At 36.7% G+C, this 20,005-nt stretch overlaps 1 protein-coding gene across 1 annotated transcript in view; it reads left to right on the top strand.

Annotated features, from left to right (window-relative positions):
• RABGGTB (Rab geranylgeranyltransferase subunit beta) overlaps positions 1–20,005 on the top strand; it is a 47,063-nt gene that overhangs the window by 13,344 nt on the left and 13,714 nt on the right. Inside the window, exons 3-8 of the mRNA XM_053693341.1 lie at positions 332–529; positions 1,102–1,207; positions 6,166–6,218; positions 10,499–10,609; positions 11,083–11,208; positions 11,887–12,036. Of these exons, the coding sequence (XP_053549316.1) occupies positions 332–529; positions 1,102–1,207; positions 6,166–6,218; positions 10,499–10,609; positions 11,083–11,208; positions 11,887–12,036 (744 nt within the window). The remainder of the gene's footprint in view (positions 1–331; positions 530–1,101; positions 1,208–6,165; positions 6,219–10,498; positions 10,610–11,082; positions 11,209–11,886; positions 12,037–20,005) is intronic.

The raw sequence follows: 20,005 nt of genomic DNA, 5'->3' as shown, positions 1-20,005 counted from the left end.
CGCCGGTCTGGTTTTCCTAAAGGAAAAGGTAAGTATTTAAAAAAAAAAACCAAAAAAAAAAAAACGCTGCAATGTAAAGTTTAATCGATGAAAGAAAGAATTAAAAATATTATTTTTAAAAACTGGTCACTTATATATTAAACTTTACATTCACTTTAAATGCACTGTTTTAGATGAAGCAAAAAAATGAACTACAATATTCCTGTAACTTGTATTCAACTCCACTTGCTGTGATGGAATTTTAATGTAAGATGTTTTCAATCTGTCCATACTGCTATCACTTTACTTATTGGCTTACAAAATGCTAAGTAATTGTAACTTGACATTTTAGGAATACTGCATGTCTGAGTACTTGAGAATGAGCGGAGTTTACTGGGGTCTGACTGTTATGGATCTCATGGGCGAACTGCATCGCATGAATAAAGAAGAAATACTGACATTTATCAAGTCATGCCAACATGATTGCGGTGGATTTAGTGCCAGCGTTGGTCATGATCCTCATCTGCTTTATACGCTGAGCGCTGTTCAGGTTTGTATGTAGAATATTTTTATGGTATTGCAGTACTAAGATATCCAATTGCCTGCCATTAAAACAGTAATCATCAGATTGTATTGCTGCCAACAAGTATTTTTAAATTAGAGTTAAAGGGACATTAAACACTTTGAGATGGTAATATAAACTGATAAATTGTGTATATATAAGAAAAAGTCTGCAATATACATTCATTATTTATTTTGTCTCATTTTCCTGTAATTCCATTCTGAAATTGTAAGCTGTATAGAACACTGTTATATTCCACACAGCCATTGGCTGCACACTCTAGTGAGCTATTTATAACTGTTCATAATTGGCCACAGCAGAGAAGGTAATCTAAGTTACAACATGGCAGCTCCCATTGTTATAGAGACACTAAAACTTTCCACTTATTTTGTCAATATTTAAACAACTAATGAATCTTTAAAAAATACATCTACTTGTTATTCTCAGACTAATCTTTTTTATCTAGAATATATTTGTTTAATATCCCTTTTTAAAATATTGAAGCTAGTTTAAGATCTACATTACCAGGTGTTCATTTTTATATTTCTCATGTTTTGCAGATCCTTACTCTATTCGATAGCCTTTCCGAAGTCGATACAAAAAAAATTGTTGAATATGTTCAAAGCCTTCAAAAAGAAGATGGCTCATTTGCTGGAGATAAATGGGGTAAGCTTATCTTATTTATTTATATATAAAGAAACATCAGTTCTCAAAGGTTCTGATCTTGGTTGAGTTAGGGACAGTAAACACCTTGAGATGTGTATATAAAATAATTTATGCATAATTAACCCCTTAATGACCACAGCACTTTTCCATTTTCTGTCCGTTTGGGACCAAGGCTATTTTTACATTTCTGCGGTGTTTGTGTTTAGCTGTAATTTTCCTCTTACTCATTTACTGTACCCACACATATTATATACCGTTTTTCTCGCCATTAAATGGACTTTCTAAAGATACCATTATTTTCATCATATCTTATCATTTACTATAAAAAAAAATATAAAATATGAGGAAAAAATAGAAAAAAACACATTTTTTCTAACTTTGACCCCCAAAATCTGTTACATATCTACAACCACCAAAAAACACCCATGCTAAATAGTTTCAAAATTTTATCCTGAGTTTAGAAATACCAAATGTTTACATGTTCTTTGCTTTTTTTGTAACTTATAGGGCCATAAATACAAGTAGCACTTTGCTATTTCCAAACCATTTTTTTTCAAAATTAGTGCTAGTTACATTAGAACACTAATATCTTTCAGGAATCTCTGAATATCCACTGACATGTATATATTTTTTTTTAGTAGACAACCCAAAGTATTGATCTAGGCCCATTTTGGTATATTTCATGCCACCATTTTACCGCCAAATGCGATCAAATACAAAAAATCGTTCACTTTTTTACAAATTTTTTACAAACTTTTGGTTTCTCACTGAAATTATTTGCAAACCGCTTGTGCAATTATGGCATAAATGGTTGTAAATTCTTCTCTGGGATCCCCTTTGTTCAGAAATAGCAGACATATATGGCTTTAGCATTGCTTTTTGGTAATTAGTAGGCCGCTAAATGCCACTGCGCACCACACGTGTATTATGCCCAGCAATGAAGGGGTTAATTAGGGAGCATGTAGGGAGCAGTTTGGGGTAATTTTAGCTTTAGTGTAGTGTAGTAGACAACCCCAACTATTGATCTAGGCCCATTTTGGTATATTTCATGCCACCATTTCACCGCCAAATGCAATCAAATAAAAAAAAACGTTAACTTTTTCACAATTTTAGGTTTCTCACTGAAATCATTTACAAACAGCTTATGCAATTATGGCACAAATGGTTGTAAATGTTTCTCTGGGATCCCCTTTGTTCAGAAATAGCAGACATATATGGCTTTGGCGATGCTTTTTGGTAATTAGAAGGCCGCTAAATACCGCTGCGCATCACACGTGTATTATGTCTAGCAGTGAAGGGGTTAATTATGTAGCTTGTAGGGAACTTGCAGGGTTAATTTTAGCTTTAGTGTAGAGCTCAGCCTCCCACCTGAAACATCAGACCCCCTGATGCCTCCCAAATAGCTCTCTTCCCTCCCCCACCCCACAATTGTCCCCGCCATCTTAAGTACTGGCAGAAACTCTGCCAGTACTAAAATAAAAGGTATATTTGGGCTTTTTTGAGTTTTTTTTTTATAGCATATTTACATATGCTGCTGTGTAGGATCCCCCCTTAGCCCCCAACCTCACAGATCCCCCACCAAACAGCTCTCTAACCCTCCCCCTCTGCCTTAATGGGCGCCATCTTGGGTACTGGCAGCTGTCTGCCAGTACCCAGTTTAGAACAAAAATGTGCTTTTTTTTTTTAACAAAAATCCCTTTTTCTGTAGTGTAGCTCCCCCCACACCCAAGAACAACCCCCCACCCCTCCAAGATCCCTTTTACTAAAGTTTATTTGTTTTTTAATGTGTCCCTTTTCCCCCACAGTTACAATCTAATTTTCTGTAGTATAGCGGTTCCCACCCGCTCCCGCCCCGTGCACGCGCCCGCCCTCCACCCTCTGTGCACGCGCGCGCCCGTGCGCGCCCCCGTCAGCTCCGGCCCCGATCCCGTCCTCCTCCACCTTATACGGCCCATCGATGGCCGCCCACCCGCCTCCCAAGTCAGCTCCCACCCACCAACGTTACCGGCCACCGATGTCCGGTGCAGAGAGGGCCACAGAGTGGCTCTCTCTGCATCGGATGGCCATGCAGGGTTATTGCAGGATGCCTCCATATCGAGGCATCACTGCAATAACCGGAAAGCAGCTGGAAGCGAGCAGGATCGCTTCCAGCTGCTTTCCACACTGAGGACGTGCAGGGTACGTTCTCAGGCATTAACTGCCTTTTTTCTGAGGACGTACCCTGCACGTCCTCAGTCGTTAAGGGGTTAAACTACTTTGCAATATATTTTCATTATTTATGTTGCCCTCTTTTCATGTAATTTTAGCTCTGAAAATTGAACAATTTCTAATACTCAGAACTTGAAATGCACCATGCAGACTTCTCAAGGCTAACTGCTACATATATATCTATAATTGGCTTTAAGTGATAACAACTGCAAATAATGTACTTTATGCTTAATTTATGACAGTGGTTGGCCTGGTTATCTGCTGACTAAAGCCCAGAATGGCTCCTCTAAGTAAGGCAAATGGTGGATGGAGTTTGGCTATTGAAAATTAATTGTAGAAAATAGAATGTGAAAGGGACAGTCTAGTCAAAATTAAACATTTCATGATTCAGATAGGACATGTCATTTTAAACAATTTTTCAGTTTATTTTTATCATCAAATTTGCTTTGTTCTTTTGGTATTCTTAGTTGAAAGCTACACCTAGGTAGGCTCAAATGCTAATGTCTAAGCCCTTAATGGCTGCCTCTTAGCTGAATGCATTTTACAGTTTTTCACAGCTAGAGGGCATTAATTCATGTGTGCCATATAGATACCATTGTGCTTATGCCCACGGAGTTACTTATGGAAGGGCACTGATTGGCTAAAGTACAAGTCTGTAAGTAGCACTGAGATGAGAGCAGTCAGCAGAGGCTTAGATACAAGGTAATCACAGAGGTAAAAAGTGTATTATTATAACCGTGTTGGTTATGCAAACCTGGGGAATGGGTAAAAAAGGGATTATCTATCTTTGTAACAATACAAGTTCTGGTGTAGACTGTCCCCCTTTAATTTGTTTTAAAAAAATTAAGACATGGCGGATATGTTATTTTATTCTTAAGCATCACAACAGAAATGTCTTGTAATTACATAGTGCTTACTGTCCCTTTAAAGGGACAGCCTAGTCAAAATTAAGGGGCATGTCATTTTAAATAACTTTCCAATTTTTTTTTTTTTCATCAAATTTGCTTTGTTCTCTTGGTATTCTTTTTTGGAAGCTGAACCTAGTTAGGCTGATATGCTAATTTCTCAGCCCTTGAAGGCCGCAGTAGTTAATATGGGCCATATATATAACATTGTGCTCACCCCGTGGAGTTATTTATGAGTCAGCACTGATTGGCTAAAATGCAACTCTGTCAACTGCAATAAGGGACCAATCTGCAGGTAAAAAGTATCTTAAAGTGAAGGTAAACTTTGCAAGGTTCGATCATTTTAAATGTAAATAGCGCTAAAATTAAGGGTACTTTAAGTCATTATTTTTGCTAGTTTTCAATATTTACCTAATTATCACCGTTTTTCCATTCTATTATAATCGTTCGATAATCAGCCCGTTTTTTGTGTGTTTTTTTTGCAGTCAGGTCACGTTCTTAGATTATCCAATCATATGTCTGGCCGTTAGGCGGCCGTCATTTGACGTCACTCTATTTCTTACCGTTGTGCGCATGCGTTGGCTACACTTCCTCTCCCTTCCAAGCCATGCTCGTTCCAGCTTAGCGCATGCGCAATTCGCCTGCGCTTTAGCTCACAATTAATTTTAGTCACACAGGCGCAATTAGACGGTACGGCGTGATGTGCGCATGCGCAAGTTGATTGTCAATCGAGAATGCGCTTTTCCAGTACATATAGAGCGGGTGGGACCGCTCTGTACGTAATACACTGAGAAACCAGGAACTAAATGGAGGGAGGAGCTAGGAGCAGCTGAGAACGGAGATAAAAACTCTTTATTTTACATTTATATATATATACCAAAATGTTTAAAAAACTTAGCGATCTTGATATATAGTACATGATTAACATAATACAGCTGTCAATAATGGAAAACTTTACCTTCACTTTAAAGGAACACTGAACGCAATTTTTTTTCTTTCGTGATTCAGATAGAGCATGCAATTTTAAGCAACTTTCTAATTTACTTCTAGTATCAATTTTTATTAGTTCTCTTGCTATCTTTATTTGAAAAAGAAGACATCTAAGCTATTTTTTTGGTATAGAACTCTGGACAGCACTTTTTTATTGGTGGATGAATTTATCCACCAATCAGCAAGGACAACCCAGGTTGTTCACCAAAAATGGGCCGGCATCTAAACTTACATTCTTGCATTACAAATCAAGATACCCAGAGAATAAAGATAATTTGATAATAGGAGTAAATTAGAAAGTTGCTTAAAATTTCATGCTCTATCTGAATCACGAAAGAAAAAATTGGGTTCAGTGTCGCTTTAATATAACCATGTTGGTTATGCAAAACTGAGGCATGGGTAATAAAGGGATTATATATATTTTTAAACAATAAACATTCTGGAGTAGACTGTCCCTTTTTAATGTTTGGTTTCACAACTCCCAATCAGGTTTATCTATGTTTTGTAGTGGAAGGATATAGGTAAAGTGTGATTGTTAAAAGGACACAAAAGGTATTTTATCTTTGTTACATCTAATCTTCATGTAAAAATATTTTTAATATGTATAAATAACTAATAACTATAGTAGGGGTGATCTTCATCTGTACTACGAAACCTGAGTAAGTGACACCCAGAGATGACTGATATTTTTAAAAATAAAAATATTTTTTTCGTTATGGGAATTATGAAAAAATTACTCTAAAATCTTTTATTTTTACTTTTCAAATAAATATATAACAAGTAAATTTACTTAATTATTTATTATATTATTTATTTGTGTGTAGCAATTAATTCATCTTTTCATTTTTTTTTTAGGTGAAATAGATACACGCTTTTCTTTTTGTGCAGTAGCAACACTTGCCCTTTTGGTATGTTCCACTTATTTGCTATATATAATGATTACAGTAAAAATGGTCACAAATGTTAAAGGGACAGTCAAGGTTAGAATAAACTTTCCTGTATGTAAAAGGTGCAGAATTACCACCTATGATACCTTTCAGTACTATTCACTATAGCCTTTTTATATGTTTATTTTAGTTTAGAAATACCTCTTCAGAAAGTGTCACTATCTGCCCACAAGTGTGTGTGTGTGTGTGTAGATAATATATATAAATATATATATAATTAGCACGTGTTCCAGCACTCCAGCTTCAACTAATAATGAAGCACCTGAAGCATTCTGTTTTGCTGGTGGTGTTGTGTGCGGCTGCAAGTCGCCGTTGTGAGTTGTTCATCTGTCTTGATGAAGGCTTCAATGTAAGCCGAAACGTCGACCTATCCTTATGACTTTCTAACGTTGTTGTTATAAACAATAAACTAACTTTGATGTATATAAATCCTGAGAGTGCCCTCCCTTTCCTAGCTCTTAAATATATATATATATATATATATATATATATATATATATATATATATATTACAACCCTGATTCCAAAAAAGTTGGGACAGTATGGAAAATGCACCTGTACTATGTTGAAACACATTGTTAACACTTTATGTGATGTTTTACTTTGTGAATAACACATTTCAAATCTGCTGACTGCAACGCGTTCCAAAAAAATTGGGACAGGGGCAATTTAGGACTAACAGCAATGTGACAAGTTAAAATAAGAAGGTGATTTGAAACCGCTGAGACAATTGTGTATTCATAGTATATAAGGAGCCTCCGAAAAGGCCTAGACCTTCAAGAGCAAGGATGGACCGAGGCTCGCCAATCTGCCAACAGATGCTCGCCAATCTGCCAAAAACAAATTGGTAGGATTTTGGGCATTTCACCTTCTACAGAGCACAATATAATTAAAAGATTCAAGGAATCGGGTCAAATCTCGATGCGTAAAGGACAAGGCCGAAAACCACTTCTGAACTTTGGTAAACCTTTGTCAGTCAACACCATTTGTTGCTGCATCCACAGATGCAAGTTAAGGCTTTACATCAACACTGTACAGAAGTGCCACTGAGTTTCTCTGGGCCCAGTTTAATCTGAGATGGACAGTATCACAGTGGAATCATGTTTCGTGGTCCGAGTCGACATTTCAAATAGTTTTTGGAAAAAACAGCCATCATGTTCTCCAGGCCAAAGAGGAAAAGTATCATCCAAGCTGTTATCAGCGACAGGTCCAAAAGCCAGCATCTTTCATGGTATGTGGGTGTGTCAGCGCCCATGGCATGGGTAACTTGCACATGTGTGAGGGCACCATTAATGCAGAAAGATATGTATACATTTTGGTGCAACATATGCTGCCATCCAGACTTCGTCTTTTCCAGGGACATCCCTGCATTTTCCAGCAGAACAATGCCAAACCACATTCTACCTGGATTACAAGAGCATGGTTGCGTAAGCAGAGAGAGTGTGGGTGCTAGCATGGCCTGCCTGCAATGTATGAAGCGCAAAAAAAGCAGCGAAGGCCCTGCACAGTTGGGCCGCTGAAGAGATGCATAATGGATGAATGGGGGAAAATTCTGCTTGCTAAACTTAAAGGGACATTATACACTCATTTTTTCTTTGCATAAATGTTTTGTAGATGATCTATTTATATAGCCCATAAAGTTTTTTTTTAAAAATAAATGTATAGTTTTGCTTATTTTTAAAGAACATTGCTCTGATTTTCAGACTCCTAACCAAGCCCCAAAGTTTTATGTGAATACTGTCAGCTACCTTCTCCAGCTTGCTGCTGTTTGTGTAAAGGGTCTTTTCATATGCAAAAGAAGGGGGAGGGGGGGAGTGTCTTATTTCCCACTTGCAGTGGGCTTTCCAGCTACCTTTTCAACAGAGCTAAACTGACAGCTTCTAAGTAAGTTTTTAAACTGTTTTATACTGGATTTTTATATCGGTATCTGTGCATCTTATTTTTATAGTAGTGTCTATTACCTGCAGTTATATGAAAATTAGTGTATACTGTCCCTTTAAACAACTGATGTCTTCAGTGCCCAAATGCTTAATAAGTGTTATTAAAAGAAAAGGTGATGTTACACAGTGGTAAGCAGTTAACTGTCCCAACTCTTTTGGAGTGTATTACATTTGATATATATATATATATATATATATATAATGTGTATTGTGTGTGTGTGTGTATATATATATATATATATATATATATATATATATATATATATATGTATTGTGTGTGTGTGTATGTATGATATACATTTGTACACAAAAAGCAAACATTTACTGTCCCTTTTTAAGATATCCTAGATGTTTACAATCTAGCTGCTACTTACATTTCACAACTGCCCTTTTGAAAAAGCCGAGACCTATTCGGCGAAACATGTCAAGGGAGGGTATTCCGTAATACCCATTTAGTAATTTTAAACAACAAAAAGACTCATGGTGCAAAAGTATATTATGACTTAAAAACACTGGCTAAAACATTAATATTTAGAAACCGTAGTTCAAGCGGTAACTCCTAATTACACTGTTACGGCTAGATCAGCTGGGCTCTGCATATGCGGAGACAAACAAACTACTAAGACTACTTGAACTATCTTAGATTAAGGGGCAATGTTAAAGTAATAATAAGAACATATTGGAACTGCTGCAGCAGTGTGCGTTTATTTAAGCGACAGCTTGGTTTGCTACTTATATAGATATTGATCGAATAACAAACATAGATTAAGAGGTAACCTTTTAACTCAGAAAAACATTATATAAAATGATCATAGTAATGTTGAATAGAATATAGCTGGGTATATAATTATAGTTACGAAATGAATGTAACAATCTACTAAATTCATAGAACTAAAATCCAAGCTTTTTAAACCGTTGTGATTAACATTACTGTAATACAAATTTGATTGAAGTTGATGTAAAAACTATACTAGGGGATATTAAAACGCCCCCCAGCACTCTACCAGTTTAACACCCGAATGCACAGATTTTAGTGCAACTATTACAAACAAAATAAATGTAATAACTATTCGTGGAGGTAATCTCAATTGGTATTAAGGACACACACAACTTTAAACTCTATTTATTCATTTTACCTTTCTAGGATAAATAATCTGGAGCTGTAATAGAGGGATATAGTAGCCTTCAAACCCTTATCCTAAAACCAAAGCACATGAATTCATCGACAAACTTACAAGTTTGCACAATACTTTAATAAAAGTACAGAAAGTCTGTAAAATTACAACACACAATAATCACGATGTCTAACTTATAATATTTTGATGTAATAAGTGGTAAATCCCAAAAATCCACAACGATATCTGGGTGTAGCAAAATAAAGATTGGGGTATACTGACATCCATTTCACTAGTATTATGATAGAATGAACTTTTAACAACTAATCCAAACAGATAGGATACACTAGTAATCTAGAGGTGCGTCTCAAGAATTATATAACTTCCTAACTTAATTTATAGTTAGAAAATAAAAAATAAGAGATTAATGGATGAATTTACATAAAACCTATTGGACAAAGGTATAAAAAAATAAGGTGCACGATTGCAAGTGTGAATTAACAACAAGATAAAAGCAAGACATCTCAAAGCTACAGTGTCCTGAATACTAGCCCATATAATCGGTGTACTGTATATACAAAAGCACTGACCAATATATCTCTTTATTTCCTTGGTAATTAAAGGATAAGCTTATACTGACTACCAGTACAGCAGAAAATCAATATAATAGGCGTGTTCTTAACCTTGGAGTACACTTCAGATATTGGAACTACGGTTCACTATTTCCAGTGCCCAAGCTTTATTAAATACCATGCAATCCCGAGACTTTTTGTGATTTTAAAACACTCCACACACACACACATACACATTTATTTTAAAAAATAAGGATAACCAATAAAAGTCCTCTACTCTTCTCAGAATGATGTTTCTTTACTAAAGGGTAGTTGAAGTGCTATTTAAGTGCATTCTTTCGAGTCTAAACCCCCTGTGGGATACTTTGGACTCAATGTGGCAATTGTGTTGTGCACAAGCACTCTAGCTCATAAGAAATTAATTTAAATAGATACAGAATTGAGCATACCCGTGAGATATATATTTTTGTAGTGCTATTGTTTCCCCTTTTCGCTTGTTACATTTCACAACTGTTTATCTAACTTCTCCAACGTTTTGATGAAAGCAAAGAAAAGTATATTTGGTTTTGGTTTGCAGCATTTTTATTCTAAAATCTGTAAATGTTGTTTTACAGGGAAAGCTGGATGCTGTTAAAGTAGAAAAAGCTATAGAATTTGTTTTATCGTGCATGAATTTTGACGGTGGGTTTGGTTGCAGACCTGGATCTGAATCTCATGCTGGACAGGTAAGAGAGGTTACAGAATATTTGCTTTTTTTCTCCAAATCTATCACAGAGCTTGGCTGTTCCTGCGTACAGTCTAAAGTACTTTTCAAGACTGGTGGACATGTGTCCTCAAATCAGGGATGCAGTAGGTCATATTAATAAGTTAACAGTTGTATTGTGGGTGTAAAGGTTTATCATTTACCTAGTACATTAAAGCCATAATATGCACAGTATAGCGGGATATTGTTCTGCTATGTGCTGTTTAGATTCTGTACAGGTCAGGTGCTCGATGGAGGTTGTGTTTACTGCCATGATTGACTGCTGCTCTAAGCCAATCACTGGAGCTGCACACATAGACAGACAGATAAAAGTAATTGCTATATAAAATGCAAGTTTGTCTGTGGTTTTCAGGAACTAAATCTGCCGTTACTGTTTTATATGCTATTTTTAACCTCGTTGTATAACACATTCAAGCTCTATGCTTATAATTCTAGATCTATTGTTGCACAGGATTCATGGCCATAACAGAGCAGTTGCACCAAATAAATGCTGATTTATTGGGCTGGTGGCTTTGTGAACGTCAGCTGCCATCAGGAGGACTCAATGGAAGACCTGAGAAGGTAAGTTTTTACAAGCTCTAGATTATTTAAAGAGACAGAGTCAAAAGTAAACTTTAATGGCTCAGATAGAGCATACAATTTTAAGAAGCCTTTCAGTTTACTTTTATTTTTAAATGTACTTTGTTCCTTTTGGTATCATTTGTTGAAAAGCATTACTAGAAGCAGTAGCACACTATTGAGAGCTAGCTGCTGATTGGCGGCTGTACACATAAGTTGTTTCTTGTCATTGGCTCACCGGATATATTTATTTAGGTCTCTGCTCTAGAACTGACTTTAGATGTGTGTTTAAAGGGACACTAAACCCAAATGTTTTCTTTCATGATTCAGATAGAGCATGCAATTTTAAGCAACTTTTCTAATTTACTCCTATTATCATTTTTTATTTGTTCTCTTGCTATATTTATTTTAAAAGCAGGAATGTAATGCTTAGGAGCCGGACCATGTTTGGTTCAGAACCTGGGTTAGGCTTGCTTATTGGTTGGCTGGATGTAGTCACCAATAAGCAAGCGCTATCCAGGGTGCTGAACCTAAAATGGGCCGGCTCCTAAGCTTTACATTCCTGCTTTTTAAATAAAAGGATAAGTACATGGGCAATATGTTATAGTAATAATAGTAGAAATATCTCTCTTTACTGTTTTTGGCTCTCATAACTTATAGTGTTATTTACCTGTTTCACAGCTGCCAGATGTGTGTTATTCATGGTGGGTCCTGGCATCCTTAAAGATAATTGGAAGACTCCATTGGATTGACAGAGAGAAACTGCGGTTATTTGTTTTGGCTTGCCAAGATGAAGAGACAGGTGGTTTTGCAGATAGGCCGGGAGATATGGTAATTATTGACTCTAATATTATTAAAGGGACATGAAATCCAAAATTTTTCTTTCATGATTCAGAGAGAGCATGCGATTTATAACACCTTTCCAAATTACTTTTATGATCTAATTTGTTTCGTTCTCTTGGTATCCTTTGTTGAAAATAATACCTAGCTAGGTTCAGGAGCTGCTGATTGGTGGCTGCACATGTGCATTGCTGTCTCTTCAACAAAGGATACAATGAGAATGAAACAAATCCGAAAATAGAAGTAAAATGGAAAGTTGTTTAAAATTGTATTCTCTATCTGAATCATGAAAGAAAAATGTTCGGTTTCACGTCCCTTCAAATAAAATATATATCATAAAGAAAAGAGGGCCCCTTACCAGTCAGCCCCAAAGAGAGGGAATAGAGCACCTCTAATGTTCAACACTTTATTAGCACAATTTAGAAATAAAAACCCCCCTTAATTCCAACATAAAAATCACATCTTTACGTTGTCTGGATGGACACGCTGATCTCCATAGACTTTCACATACACGGGATAGCACAGCAGAGGAACAGACAGTGCAGTACACGGTGAGCCGTCAGGAAGGCTGAGTGAGTACCTAAACTGTTTCAATTGAACCCGCAACTTTGTATTCTATTAAGGGGTAGACAAGCCCCTATTATCTGGATGAACAGCTATTTAGCTTTGGAGTTTGTGCACATCCCGGGGACTCTAACCTTATTCCATTTAACTTACATTGGGTATATAGGGAGAAGGCAACCTTTCAGGGCAAGTGCTGGTACTCCGGCAGAGAAATCTCCATTTGTTTTTATTGTCTTACTAATCCTTTTACTCAGGAGAGACTCTCGGTTTAAACCTTAGCCCTGACCCTTGATACCCCTCATTCTTCTATATGCTATAGGATGGTGGAGAGGACTTACAATTCTCATATTACTTATATGAATGACAGTTTCTTAGTGACAGAATATATATATATATATATATATATATATATATATATATATATATATCTGTGTGTGTATATGTGTATATATATACACATATTTTGTCTCTTCATTACTACTCATTACAAACAGTAGCTAATTTAGAAGGTGACAGACCAAGCATTGAAGACAAATTTGTAAAGAAATTGAATACGTTGGATATTACAGACGTTTTTATGTCTATGGAAAAGGCTTTGCTTAAAGAATACAAACTGTGGTGGGATAAACGGTCCCTAGAAAAATATGCCTCTCTACAAATGATTCCCAGAGGTTTACGACTGAGAAAATTTCCCTCATTCTTGGTCACAGATGAGAAATTTTACTTGGAGTGGAATGAGATTTTATCTGAGGGCTCACTGAGGCTGATGTCACTCAGTATAAGACACAAGGGGGAGAAATTAAAGGGACATAATACTCATATGCTAAATCACTTGAAACTGATGCAGTATAACTGTAAAAAGCTGACATGAAAATATCACCTGAGCATCTCTATGTAAAAAAGGAAGATATTTTACCTCACAATCTCCTCAGCTCAGCAGAGTAAGTTCTGTGTAAAAAGTTATACTCAGCTGCTGCCCAGCTGCAGGTAAAAAAAATGAAGAAATGAACTGCAGCCAATCAGCATCAGCAGTGCTGAGGTCATGAACTCTTTTACTGTGATCTCATGAGATTTCACTTAACTCTCATGAGATTTCATAGTAAGCTTCCTTTAACCTGAATAGGGAAATAATATGAGAGTGCACGAGGCTCATCCCCTTAGCTGTCCCAGGACAGACATACTAATATGCTGCTTAGAAATCCTTTACAATGGGATGTGGCTACTGAGGAACATTTGAGGTAAAATATCTTTCTTTTTTACATAGAGATGTTCAGGTGATATTTTCTAGTCAGCTTTTTACAGCTATGCTGCATCACTTTCAAGTGTTTAAACATTTGGGTATTATGGCCCTTTAATTGAAGACAGAATAAACATAGATAATCTACAAAAATAACTTAATATGTTTATTGAACACCCTGATTACCCTAAACTAGATGGCGTGTTACAGGAAACAGTGGACAAAGCAAAAAAAGAACTTGATGTGATCAAATTTAGAAAGTATACAAGAGACTCTGATGATTACTTGACTAACAGAGTATACAATTGGCAGCCCAGGAGAGGCTATAGATAAAGGAGACAGGGCAATAAACGACACCAGCATAACAACAAAACTGATGAGAAGAAAAATCAGAAGAAAGTTAGTTCATCTTCCTTATTGGACTCCGGATCTATCTGATTTTGTGTCTTTTATCTCAGGGGAACAATCATCAGAGGATGATGCAAAGATTGATACAATGGCTATAGTTGCTAAACCCCAGTCAGTGCCACTAGCTAATACCAGTGATAATAGCCTTTAACAGGTGCCAGTGACAGAGAACATAGAGCCTTTGGTCAGGTAAAAAGTAGTAGGCCAGACAAAAGCGCAGAAGGGCAATAAGTACAAGCAGAGTCAGTCTGTAGGGTTGCTAGTGTACAGGGTAGATAATGGTACAACCCTCCACCACACACCAGGGACCCCAGAGAGATCAGTACACCCTAATGAGGGGTCAGAACAAATACAGGGAACAAATGTCATACATTTTTCACAGATACCCCTAACAGCTGCAGAGCTATCAGTCCTAAGTTTAAGTCTAAACTTTGTGCCAACTACACACTTTGATATTTTTGATACCATAATGGATTTGAATAGATTTATTAGAGGTTTAACTCTCAAAAAAAATTATAAACAAAACCCCACCCCATTACAGGAAACTGTTATTATTAAGGATACTAGCCCCCAAAATGATTACTTTAGCTTCATAAAAGCTAAGGTCTTTCTGTCCCTGCACTCATTTGAGATGAAGAGTGCAGATACAGAGGTACAGAAATATTCACATAATGGATACAAGCCAAAGTCCATTTTTTACCCCACACAGATCAGGGGCCATGCACTAGAATCCTTTCATTAGAGTGTTGAGGATTTAAAAGATATAAATTCAAAAACAATAAATATGATAACAACCTCTCACATGAACAGAAACAGGCATTGAGACAATTACAACAGAGAGAGGACGTAACCATTAAGGAGTCTGATAAGGGGGGCTCCATTGTAGTGTTAAATAGAACCTAATATATATCAGTTGAATGACAACTTGGTATATATGAAACTTTCTGGTGATCCCACAACTACATATGGAGCCCAACTATACGACCTGATAGACGATGGAAAATATATGGGTGTCTTTGATGACAATACATTTTATTACCAATATGTTGAGAAACCAGTAGTACCAATCTTTCACCACCTCCCGATGGTCCACAAGACACTAACACAAGTGAAAGGTCACCCAATAGTTTCAAGGATTGGATCTTTGTTCAAGAACCTGTTCTATTGGCTAGAGTCCCTATTACAACCCATAGTATACAAATTACCCTCATTCCTCAGGGATACTAAACACCTATTGAGATTACTAGAGTAGGTAGGTTTAGAATGTACCACATCTTTTGACAAGAAATGGATACCATATCTGGATGTGACACTAATAGATAACTCTAGAGCTAGAAAATAGAGACTACACTCTATAGGTAACCAATCTCATCAAATGCGCTTTTACATGCATGAAGCTGTCATCCAAAGCATATGAGCTATGGCATAGCTAAAGGCCAATTCCTACGTCTAAGAAAAATTTGCTCCAATGATGACAGCTTCCTGCAGCTGTCCTGCAGTTTGTATGGCAAATGCCTGCATGGCAAACACATGAGTACTTTCTCATGGATGGTTATAGACCAGATCCGTAAATGACCTAGGGCTCATGATAAATTGCGTGAGCTACGCAAAAAGGAGGCCTACTGGATTTATACCTTAGCAACCAGGCAACCTCTATGCATGAACATAGAAACTGATATTATTAACTTCTGGTAATATAAAATAATTTTGTTATGCTATCAGCCTGCATGTGTATATATATATATATATATATATATATATATGTGATGTGCAGTCACCAGAGGCAGGTGAGGCAGTGCTTCACCTCTCATATGGGCAAAAATATATATTATTTTTTTTATTGGCTTTAAAAAATAAAAAAAATAAAAATTGCAATTTTTTCCCCCCAGCATTTTTTTTCACAGCTATATCTTGTGCAATGGAGAGGCACAATCAGGTCTGCCCACCATTACACAACATGCTGCGCCACCTACTGGATGCAAGTGGTTAAGATCATTGCATGGCCCATAAGTGCTTTATTTGAGGCAGTCCTATTTGGGCTGAACCAATCCAGTGAGAGGCATTAGTAAGTGGAACTTAAGGTTAGGGCTGGATGTTAAATCATATAAAACAAAACAAAAACTGAAAAAAACAACTTTCATTTATTTTGTTGCTGTCCTGTGAAGCTGCCAGCTTTTGCTAAAGTGAAAAAGAGAGTTCTGTATTTCCCCTCTAAGTGCAGTGGAATGTTCCACTGTCACTTCCTTTATACAGACAGAGGCAGAGCAGGAAGAGAGATGCAGTCAATGAGCAGTGTTTAATACACATCTTAGTAAGTTCTGCAACCTTAGATTTCACTGAAAGGGATTCTGTTAGTGAAAATTATAATTTAATGAATGTGGTTTAGTGTTTTTTTTTGTTTTTTTACTGTTTTACAACAGTTAAATAATCGTTTTTGTATTTTGTTTCCTCAAACTTTACACTTACTAACTTAGCAGCTTGCCTCTGTACTAATGTATAGTCTTACTTTCTGAACTCTCTGTAGCTCTGCTGTTTTATTACTTAAAAATGCAATGGTCCCTCTCCCCCCCCACCCTTGTGTGTGTGTGTGTGTGTCTCTCTATCTATCTATCTATCTATCTATCTATCTATCTATCTATCTATCTATCTATCCATCTCTCTTCTTATGTGTTGTTCTCCCCCATGGTCTCTTTCTCTCTCTGTCTCTCTTCCTCCCCCTCTGACTCTCTCATCCCTTATGTGTCTAACTAACCCTCTGTGTTTGATTGTCTCTCTCTCTCTCTCTCTCTCTCTCTTTCTCTCTCTCTAACTCTCTGTGTGCGATTGTGTGTGTGTCTCTCTCTCTCTCTCTCTCTCTCTCTCTCTCTCTCTCTCTCTCTCTCTCTCTCTCTCTCTCTCTCTCTCTCACACCCTCTGTGTGTGATTGTGTCTCTCTCTCTTTCTCTCTAACCCTCTGTGTGTCTCTCCCCCCATCTCTCTCTCCCTCTCTCCCCGAGTGCTTTTCTGTGTTTCTGTCTACTATTTATTTATTTAATTAATGAATTGGTAGTGCCATCTTATAGTGTGGCTTTATTTAAAGGGGTGGGGTCAAGCGCCCCACCATCTTTAAATTTCACCAGCCGCCACTGGATCAAGACATTTTTATATTTACTGAATAATGAAAGAATCTATAAGCATAATTTGCAGCATTAAAGTAAAAAGTATGTTTTAAACATATTTTAACCCTTTGAGTGCTAATGACGGCTCTGAGCCGTCACAGAGTTTCTCATTCTGGTGCTAATGACGGCTCATAGACGTCATGAGCACTCTCCCACCTTGAGGGAGATCTGGGGGCTCCTTACTGATCCTACCCCAGCGATCGTGCCTGTAGAGTGACAGGTATCGACGGGGCTTCACGTGATGCACGGTGACGTCACACGCAATTACGTGATGACGTCACCGCGCAACTTTATTTATACTTAACAATGTTAAGTATAGGAGGAGGGGGCATGCTGCTTAGAAGCCTGTATCTCCGTCATCTAAGCAGCTACAGACCCCCAAGACCCATTGTTGGAAAGGTAATCACCTAACCTGTCCAACAGTGTAAGTCTTGGGGGTCTGTAAAAAGACATAACAAAGTTTTAAAAAAAAAATTTCAAAAATTTCAAAAATAATAAATAAATAAAATATTAGCACCCAGGTGGGAAATGGCTTAGCAGCCAAAGGTTTAATGGGCATGGATTTCTATATCTCATAATCAGAGCTAGCATTTTGTTATCTGGCAAGTGTTTCTGTTACAATCCTTTAGACTAAAATCAGATGTTTACTAAGTTGACCAGTTTTCCAAGAAACCATTTAAAGGGACATAAAACCCATATGTTTTCTTTCAGGATTTAGAAAAAGCATGCAATTTTAAATAACTTTCCAATTTACATCTAATATCTCATTTTCTTCATTCTTTTCATATCCTTTGTTGAAAATCATATCCAAATATGCTCAGTAGCTGCTGATTTGTGGCTGTACATAGATACCTCATGTGATTGGCTCACCCATGTGCATTGCTATTTCTTCAATAAAGGATATCTAAAGAATGAAGGCGTATCCTAGCCACTGCCTCACCAGCCTCTGACGTCACTGATATATATATATATATATATATATATAATATATAAGCATTTTCCACAAAATGTAAACACTATAGATATTCGTATGTCAGTCAGATATTTATATCAGCTATGTAACTATATTGGTTAGCTCCTATTGAATCAGGGGCAAATTAACAATTGCAGCATCTGTTAGAATTTAGCTTATCTTAATTTACTTCATTCTACACTCAGTAGCTCTCAATAAGTATGCTTGATTGTCTTGCATATTTTGCAACGATCTATAAACTTAGGATAGATACATTTTGGGTTAATGCTCAATTATGAGAGATGTATGTATTACCATCTAACAATTTAACATGTAATTCTCTCTCTTTTTTTTTTACTTCTTTTTCTTTTTTCTTAAATATGAATTTATTGTGTTTAAATAGAATGTGTGTTGTGTTTTTTTCTAACAATTGTATAACCTGTAGGCTTCAATGGGAGAGGTAATTGTACAAGGTTAGATAAGCTGACACTGTTAGAAATATTGCATTGCCTGTCACTTTCAGCGCAAGTTTTTGATTGGCTACTAGGTGAGACTGCAGGACCAATGAAATTCAGGGATCAGATATTTAAAGTGCAGGTTACAATGGGTAAACAAGATCTATGATTAAGGCAGGAAGCTGAAACGCATAAGCCAGACAACCCACCTGCAGTCTTACCTCTTCTTTCTTCTTAGTAGTGCTGTTATGCCTAACATTGATGAATTGATGTTTTTAAGCTGTTACTATTGTTTGAATAAATCACTCGGATTTTGAGCCGTCTTCTCTTCTTGGAATATATATATATACAGTATATGTAGCAAAGTGCAGCTAATGGTAACTAAAGAATAATTGTTCACTGAAAACCAGAAAACCTACTAATGTGAGCAGAAGAAATTTTTAAGTAAAATATCTTCCATTTTTTACATAGAGATGTTCAGGTGATATTTTCACGTCATCTTTTTACAGTTCTGCTGCATCACTTTCATGTGATTTAGTATATGGGTATTGTGTTTCTTTAATTACAGAAGAGGGCTTTTGTAAAAGGAGCATATTGCAATGTGATTAATTCAGCATGTACAGTATGTTAATTAAAATATCTCTGGCATATAGTAAGTATACAGCAGTGTTTTTCAACTGCGGTCCTCAAGTACCCCAACAGGTCAGGTTTTCATTATAGTTGAACCAGTACACAGATGAACTGATAAGTAATAACCATGGTTACTAACCTACTCTCTCACCCATCAGCTGATTTTTCATTTGTGCACTGGTTCAGCTATAATGAAAAACTGGCCTGTTGGGGGGTACTTGAAGACCACGGTTGAGGAACAATGGTAGACAGCAGGCTCTCCCAAATTGTAGCTTGATAGATTAGGGTCTACCAGTCGATCTCTTCAGTGTGCGTAAGTGTAATGTGGGGCAGAATACAAATGCTATAAATGTATAGTCCTCTTAAATTAAATTTAAAATGTTATAAATAATTTAAAAATAAATATGCAGTTTTATGAAGAGACTCTGTATAGATTTTAAAAGTACATATACAGCGCCAACATCCAAACGGATACAAGCTCCCAAAGTGAGACCCCTAAAAACTCATTTTTTTTTTTATTAATATAGAAAGAGGGAGCGTCGGCTATAGGCTAAAG

Source organism: Bombina bombina, chromosome 10, assembly GCF_027579735.1.
Source record: "Bombina bombina isolate aBomBom1 chromosome 10, aBomBom1.pri, whole genome shotgun sequence".
NCBI classification, from domain to species: Eukaryota; Metazoa; Chordata; class Amphibia; order Anura; family Bombinatoridae; genus Bombina; species Bombina bombina.
Note: the sequence above shows the minus strand (reverse complement) of the source record. Positions and strands in the feature narration are given on the sequence as shown.